At 55.1% G+C, this 8,012-nt stretch overlaps 1 protein-coding gene across 1 annotated transcript in view; it reads right to left on the bottom strand.

Moving 5' to 3' along the window:
• Positions 1–438: 438 nt before the first annotated feature.
• HMGA1 (high mobility group AT-hook 1) overlaps positions 439–8,012 on the bottom strand; it is an 8,264-nt gene continuing 690 nt past the window's right edge. The window contains exons 3-6 of the mRNA XM_023724812.1: positions 4,672–4,849; positions 2,625–2,708; positions 1,858–1,908; positions 439–492 (exon numbers count right to left, since the gene is read on the bottom strand). Coding sequence (XP_023580580.1) covers positions 439–492; positions 1,858–1,908; positions 2,625–2,708; positions 4,672–4,806 — 324 coding nt within the window. The 5' untranslated portion in view covers positions 4,807–4,849. The remainder of the gene's footprint in view (positions 493–1,857; positions 1,909–2,624; positions 2,709–4,671; positions 4,850–8,012) is intronic.

The following is an 8,012-nucleotide window of genomic DNA, read 5'->3' as shown; positions in this document are numbered from 1 at the left end:
ATGTCAGAAGATGGGGTGTGGGCCCCTTTAAGGCCAGGGGAGCCCACCCAGGCCCCTTCATGCGGAGGCAGAGGGAAGAGTGGGAGAGCAGGAGAGCCCAGACAGCAATGTCCCCACTCCCCGAGAGGATGGGGACGCGGCAGGTGCAGGGTGCGGCTAAGTGGGACATTAGCCTTGTCTGGGAGGGTAAGTGTGTGTATGCATAGGGGAAGTGGTCGCTGGCAACTGAACCAAAGGAAAACTGCTCCCCACTTGGCCACGGGGGCCCTACAGTGGCTAGTGTGCTGTGTAGTGTGTGGTCGTGAGGCGGAGGGGGTGGCGGTGCTGGGAGGGGGTGGTGATGCGTGGGCCTGGGGAGAGGGACAGGGGCGTGGGAGCGGAGCAAAGCTGTCCAGTCCCAGAAGAAACGGCTCCTCGGGTCGGGTCCGGAGCAGGCTGTCACTGCTCCTCCTCCGAGGACTCCTGCGAGATGCCCTCTTCTTCCTCCTTCTCCTATGGGTGGGAAGGACCAGGACCAGACCCTCAGCAAACACCAGGATTGGCCCTCAAAGGCCGGGGAGGGGGTGGGGGCTGTCTGGGGGAGGGACGTGGGCCAGACTCGCCCCCCACCTCTCCCACACTCTCTGGCTCTCCAGAGAAGGATGAGATGAGTCAGGGCTGAGTGTGTGGATGACTCAGCAACCTCCATGGCCGGCTTTCATTCATAAAAAAGGAGGAATTTAAAGAGGAAAAAAAAAACTACACACATGCTGCTCACACACACAGAGCCAAGAGCCAAGAGCCAGGAGCCAGGCCCCCCACGGCCCCCAGGCCCATGGGGGGAGGAATGGGGGCAGCAGAGCTCTGAGTAGGACAGAGGAGGAGGAATTGGGAAGGGAAGGGATGGCTAGAGTGAGGAGCCCCCCCCCCCACTGCCAGGTGGTCTTGGTGCACAGGGGCAGGTGCTGGGCAGAGTCGGGTCCTGGAGCACCAGGCAGCTCTGGGGGTGGCCATGGGCTGACCCCAGGCCAGGGTGGAGAGGAAGGGGAAGTGTGTGCCGCTGGGGCTCACTCACTGGGCGGGAATGTCGGGATACCGCATGGACCCACAGCCCCCGTGCCAGGCACAAACTCCAAAACAACTTGTTTCCTGTTACTCACTCCTGGGCCCAGCCAGCGCCCCCCAAACCCCACCCTCACCCTAGTGGTGGCTCAGCTCGAGGAATGAGCACCTCGAGGAGTAGAGGGGGGAGGCTAGGGGCAGGAAGGGGCCAGGAGGAAGAAAGCTGGGATAGCCCCAACTACCCCTAGAGGCAGCCTCCCACCCCCGCCAGCTATTTGGGGCCCAAAGATGATGACACCTCTGTCTCACCGAGGTGTGGGCAGGATCACACCTCACTCCCATCCAGCACTGAGCCCCCCAGGGCTGAGCTCCTTTGCTGTTTTTTCCTCCCAGGATTTGTTCTTCCCCCGAAGAACCATGGTGAGGACAAACTCATTCCTTCCCCTTGTGCCCTCCCTTTTCTCATCTCTTTAATAGGGTACAGACTATATCTCCCCTAGAAGTTCCTGTTCCAGGAAGAGAGACAGGGAGCACCCCGCCGCCCCCAACCTCAGGGCAGGGCAAGGTGAGCATCTGGTTTATACCTGGGACCCCTCCCTTCTCACGGGCTCAGCCTGGGTGCTGGGAGCCTAGGTAGGCCCTGGGCAAACCCCTTCCCTCTCTTGTCTCTGTAAACTCTGATACCCCAATACTCCTGGACTGCAGGGCAGGGAAGGCAGTCTTTCTACAGTGGGTTTTTGGGATCAGGCATCATCCATTCTCAACACTCTCCCCAAAAGAGCCAAGGAGATGAGCAGCAGTCCCTCCTTCACTTACCAGCTTTTTGGGTCTGCCCCTCGGTTTCCTTCCTGGAGCTGTGGTGGTTTTCTAGGGGGTCAGAGAAGATCCAATAAGTCAAAAATGCCCAATGCCCCAGCACAGGGAGGAAGGCAGCAAGGAGGGGCAGGAGAAGCAGGTAACTGCCCATCTCTGCTCAGAGCAGCCCAGGACTCACCCTAGCAGGCCCACCCAAGTCCAGCTGGTGATGACTGGGCCAGCCAATCACCCCCCCCCACCCTCGACACACACGCCCCCTACTCCATCCTCCACCCATGACTCAGAGGATATGAGTCGTGTTTTAGAAAAAAATAAAAAACAAAAACAACTTTTCTGAAAGGCTGATGCCACCATGAATCTAGCCTTCCCTGCTTACCCCACCCCCTCAAGGTCCAGGGGACTCCAGGATAGACTGGAACATTCTAGTCCAGGGGTTGGCAGAGGCGCCCCCTCTAATCTTAGTCTCGTTATCTTGCCTTTCTCCAGACCAGGAGCTTCTGACTTGACTTCCCCATGGTTTTGGCCAGGACCAAGCTCAAAGAGGTGAGACTGCCGTTATCACCCACTTTCCCCAATTACCAAAGACCCATCTCTGTGCCACCAGCGACCATGTGCTGGAGGTGGGGGGGGGGGATCAGTATCGGAATCAGAGGGACAAGCCAGTCCCTTCCCAGTCCTTCCCACAGCTGCAGCCACCTGCCAAGTGCTGTGGAGAGGGACCTCCTCTCTTCATCACCTAGGAGCAGCCCTGCCTCCTCAAGCCTTACCCGGGTCTTGGCAGCACCCTTGTTTTTGCTCCCCTTTGGTCGGCCCCGAGGTCTCTTAGGTGTTGGCACTTCACTGGGCTCCTTCTGCAAAGACAGATGGTGCAGTCAGAGACAGAGGGACACAGTAGGTACCTCTCCCATCCCCTTCATAAGATAGAGACCCCACCACACCAGGGTTAAGCAAGCAACAATCACCGCTGACCCAGAAATCCAGAAGCTATGGCAGGCAAGCCTCTCCAGGTGCAAGGCCTCAGTCTGACCATCTTTGCAAAAAGGATTCTAAGCCCCTCCCCTTGCTTCCCTGAGGGTTTCAAGTGATACAGTGATGGCAAGAAGTGATGGCCAGAAGACCCCTAGAAAAGACGCTGTGGGACAGAAAGATACTGTTAGGCAGCTCTAAGTCCCAGCTCTGCCACTGACTAGCTGTAACACCTTGGGCAAGATATATAGTACCTGAGCCTCAGTTCTTCATCTGTAAAATGGTGACAACACTTACCTTGCAGAGTATCATGAAAATTAAAATAATAACGTATGTTAAATGTCTAATACTGGGCTATGATCATAAACACTAACCGGACTCCATCTCCTCCCCACCCACCCCCCTCAGACGGTACATGCTGCAGACTGCTGGGGACGCAGAAGAGAAAAAAGGATTCCTCCCTCCATAAAGGGGGCCTCCTGCCTCCACCTGCAAACCTGGACCCCCTTCAGGCTGCCTCCCAAGGCAAAGGTATTTATGCCCAGGACCCCAGGGATCCTTGCACTGAAATTTTAATAAGCTCAAGACAGAATAAAAAGCTTGTGCACAATGCATGGGAGCTGGGCAGTAAAGGTACATCAGCTACTGTTTTCGGGGTGACTGCCCACAGGCTGATTTCAGGCACAGTTTAGTAACCCAACACCATTCCCCTGCACCCATGCCCACACCCCTGACTCTGGATACTAGCATAAGCCTTCTGGGGCAGGAGAGAAAAGGGAAGGCTAAGAGAGCTAGGCAAAGGAGAAGATGAGTCCCCCTTCCCCAGGACTATGGACTTGGAAGGTGGCAGCCAAATTCCAATACACATCAGCAAAGTCCTCCGAGTTCAGATATACCAAACATCCAGAAACTGGTCAGTACAGAGAATTCTCTCCATCTTACAGGTAGGGAAGACTGAGGCCTGCGGGTATAACCTGTCCAATGTGTAAGAGGCGAGTCACCCTCAGTTCCTTTCTTCACCTCTTCTCTTCCCAGTAAAGGGCCAAAGCTGGACTTCGCCAACAGCTGCCTCTTTGTTTGGGGAGCGGCCACGTCTGTGAGAGCAGTCAAGATCTCTACCACATAACAGGTGCCCCCCCTCCAAGGCCCTACTTGGCCCAGCTCTCTAGGGTGCCTCACAGTGCCAGCTCGCATTCTCACCCCATGGGACCTTTTAGGTTGGCAGCACCAAGGTTCTGAGGGTCCCTCTACACCACCTACCCAGCATTATTCAACTTCCTGGGCCTCAATTCCCTTTACAGAGCCAGGGTCAGAGCCCAGCCCTACTTGGTGTAGCCTGTAAAACAGGTGCAACCCAGGGAACTCTGTGACTGGCCTGAGATGAGCAGGAAGTACAGAAATTAACAGTAAGTACTTAGAAACTTTTACAGCAAATTGATGAGGAATTTTTTGCATTGGATCAAATGATAAATAACCCTAGGCTTGTACGTATTTTTTTTTCTTTTATCAATTAATTAATTTTTATTGTATTTTACAAAAGTATCAGTCTATGAAAGACTGAAGAATTTCAGTTTTACCATAGTACAAACACTGGCCTAGATGACCCCTGGCTCCCTTCTAGTTTGGACTTTCTGGCATAGGCTTCAGAACTCACCTCACGTTCCTCAGCCCCCAGTTCTCTCCTGTGGTCTCAGGAGGCTCTGGCCAGGGTCAGGATGCGTGTAGGGTATGTGCACGCGCGGGCCAGGAATGATTCTGCACCCCTCCGTTCCCATTTCCGCCTGTTATGACACACTGGCACATCCCTAGCCGAAAGGGGTAAAGCAAAGCAAAGGTTCAGACACCCACCTGACTCCCTACCAGCGCTGTCCCAGGACTCACCGGAGGCTGCTTGCGTGGCCTGCCCCGCCCCCGCTTCTCAGTGCCGTCCTTTTCCTGCTTGGAGGCCAAGGGCTGGCTGGACTTCGAGCTCGATTCGCTCATCTTCCCTTCTCTCTACGGAGCAGATGGAGCAATGGCTAGGGTGCTGGAAGGCAGAAAAAGCTGTTTTAAACACCTCCCTTCACCTGCTTCTCACCACCAAGGCACACTGCAGGAACTCTGCCTGCTCCCAGGGGTACCCAGGAGTCCCACCCTGACCAGGACAGAAGGGTCTGCCCAATCCCAGCATGCTGTCACAAGGCGGGGCAGGGCCGTTGGCACTAATTAGCTCATCTCCTGTTCAGAGGGTTCTTTGTCCTGCCCCAATGCTGCCACCCCCACAGACCCGGGGCCTATGAGGTACAGCCAGCCCACAGACCCGGCTATGTGGGTGAAGCTACCCTGGGGCAAAGGTGTGGGTCCAACACACTGCCAGGGTACCTCCCTCTGTAGCCAACAGCTACCCCTTCCTTCTCTTTAAGAGAAAACCAAGGTCCTGGGTAGTTCAGAGGGGACATGGGAGGAAAGGTAAACTGAAAGAACAAGAGCCAAAGATCTGGTGGCCATGTAACCACAAAACTACCCATTTACATCAATGCCCTGCCCACCCCACTGACAATACTGCCCCCATCTGGCAAGGTCTAAGGCTCAGGACCAAAGTAAAAAGGTCCAACCTTGAGACTCCACAACCAATCACATGGCCAGGGCTGGTGCCTACCCCAGCAGGTCTCTACCCTAGAGGATTCAAAGATGGGAACAATTTGGAAAGGAAGTAGAAGACAGGAAAATGGCTGAAAGTCCAGTGGGTGAGGAGCAGGGAGGAAAAGTAGCTCAAAGCTGAAAGGTGGGCTCTTCTTCTCCACGCTGTCCGAGAACCCTGTACCTAGAGTGAGATGGCATTTTTCCCTTTAATGCTTGCTTACTAGAGGCAGGGGTTTCTGCCTCTGACCCTTCTGACAGACCCTAGCCAGCTCCCAAGGGTCCTAGCAGGGTTGATTCCCAAACCCTCGTGGTCCTTTTCTGGCACTTTCCTTCTTCTTAGAGGCCTATTTGAGTTTAAGCAGCCCCACTAATTTTGAATTTGCCTAAAATCGCCCACTGCAAGCTGAGTCTGCATCCTGTATCTGAGAACCTCTTCCAGAGGCTTAGAGGACTGTGAGGGTCGGCTTTATCTCCATCCCTGTCCCCCCAGTTACAGATGGGGAAACAGGTGATCTAGGAGACCTACGGCTCTACACTTTTCACCCAGTAACCACTCACTCCCTGTCTACTCTGGGTGAAGGGTGGCCCAAAGTGCCTCCACTTCTGAAATCATTTCATCTGTAAAATGGGGGTAATAAGGCACCAGACTCAACTACCTCGCCATATTGTTACGAAGATCAAATTTAAAAAGTTTAAAAAAAAAAAAACTTTATAAACGGTGCTACATGCGAGCAAGGTGTGCTCAACCTTCATCTTCTAAGAAATAATGGGGGGAATCTTAACTCTAGTCAAAATGAGAACTACATTTGGAAACAACTTTTCTTCCGCCTTTTCAGATCTTCAAGAATTTTTCAATTTTAACCCAATGGAAAAAAAAAAAAAGACATTTTGGTAAACGTGTGATTTTTGGAGGGCCCGAGGCCCCCATCCTCAAGCATCAAGAGGCCCCTCCAGACAGTGGGACTTTGTCTGGTAATTATTCTATTTTACAATATTTCAGATTTGGAGACCCTTTTAAACAAGGTGGTTGGTGATTTATCCTGCTCCGTCATTAGTGGCTTGGCCTGCTCTGTAATTACAGGCAGTGATTAGAATCTTGTATTACACCACAGGTCTCCCTTAAAAACTAAACATCAAAATTAATCAGCTAAATGAGGGCTGACCTCACGCAAGGTTTGCCAGGCCCCCCTTACAGAGGGGGGTTCTAGTTGAGCCAAGCCAGCCCCAAATCCCAGAGAGCCTGGGCTCGACCTGCCTAAGGATCCTGGCCAGTCTCCTTGGAAGCTTTTATACCATCTGGTGGCCCCCCACCTCTTACTGCTAGGACCCTTTACTCCACCCATCTTTCCTTCCCACCCCTAGTCAGGCCCCCAGAACCTGAATGAAAGCCTGAGGCCTTCTCTAGAGAGGCCAAGAAATGCTTGTCTCTTCCACCTGTTGCTAAACATCAGGGAGGCCTGGCTTGGAGAAGCCACATTTAGGGCCCAACCTCAATCCCTCCATTAGTAATGGGCCTGCTTTGGCCTCAAGCATGTCTCCTACCTACACCGTGTATACAGCATATGCTCCACAAATGCTTAGGGAGCCTGAAGAAACGACCCTAGGAATCATCTTGGGAGCCCCCTTCCCGTTTTTCCAAAGAAAAAAAAGTAGCCCAGAGAGGCCTGATGAGTTGCCCAAGGTCACACAGCAAGTTGTCGAGCATAGATTGGAATAGATACCTGGCGACCCCTCCAGCCCGCCACACTTTTCTTCCCCACCTGGAGGCTGCTTACGTTCCTGTGGCCCCCTGCTCCAGACCACTCCCCAGGGTGACTCTGCAAGTGTCTGTACCCGACCGTTGCAGGCCAGACGGCGGGAGTAAGGGGCCAGGGCGAGCGGGGGGAGGGGCGCAGCCCATTCCTGCAGGCGCGGGAAACCGGCGCACCCCGACCGCATGCACCGCCACGCGGGTGCACCCGGCCCCACTTCCTGCCAGAGGGGGCACCCAAGCCCGCCTTGGGGCAGGAAACCTGGCGCGCGCGGGCGCAGGAGAGGAAGAAGGCCACCTCCCTCCGCGCCCTCCCCGCAAAATAAATCCCCCCCAAAAAACAGAAATGGGGAGTCACAGGGACTAGTTCCAACAGAGCCCAGGAAAGCAGAGAAACCAGTCTGTGGGGGCGGAGGGCAGGCCTGGTCCCGGGGGCTGAAGAGGCGCGGGCCGGGCCAGAGATGGGGTCAGGGTGAAGCCCCAAACCCAGGCCCGTGATCCGGCCTCATCTGTGGAGGAGAGACCAGGAAAAAGGCCGAGGAGAATTAAGGGCGAATTGCGGGGTGCTTGCCCACCCCCTCACTTCTAGAACTTCCCCAGGCTGCGGGGGGCGCCCGACCTCCCCCCACACTCTCCCGCGGCGGCGCAGCCTGCTGCTCTCTCTACCTCCCTGCCAGAGCTCTGGCAAGAGCGGCCGCCGCGCGAGGTGCACCGAGCTCCGCCGGGTGCACAACTCGCGCTCGCTGCAGCCGCGCACCCCCTCCCCCACTGCGCGCTTTTCCCGGGTCCCCACCCCGAGCGGTGCGCCCGCGGCACG

Source organism: Trichechus manatus, unplaced genomic scaffold (genome assembly GCF_000243295.1).
Source record: "Trichechus manatus latirostris isolate Lorelei unplaced genomic scaffold, TriManLat1.0 scaffold00261, whole genome shotgun sequence".
Classification (NCBI taxonomy): Eukaryota; Metazoa; Chordata; class Mammalia; order Sirenia; family Trichechidae; genus Trichechus; species Trichechus manatus.
This window is presented reverse-complemented; position numbering and strand designations above follow the sequence as displayed.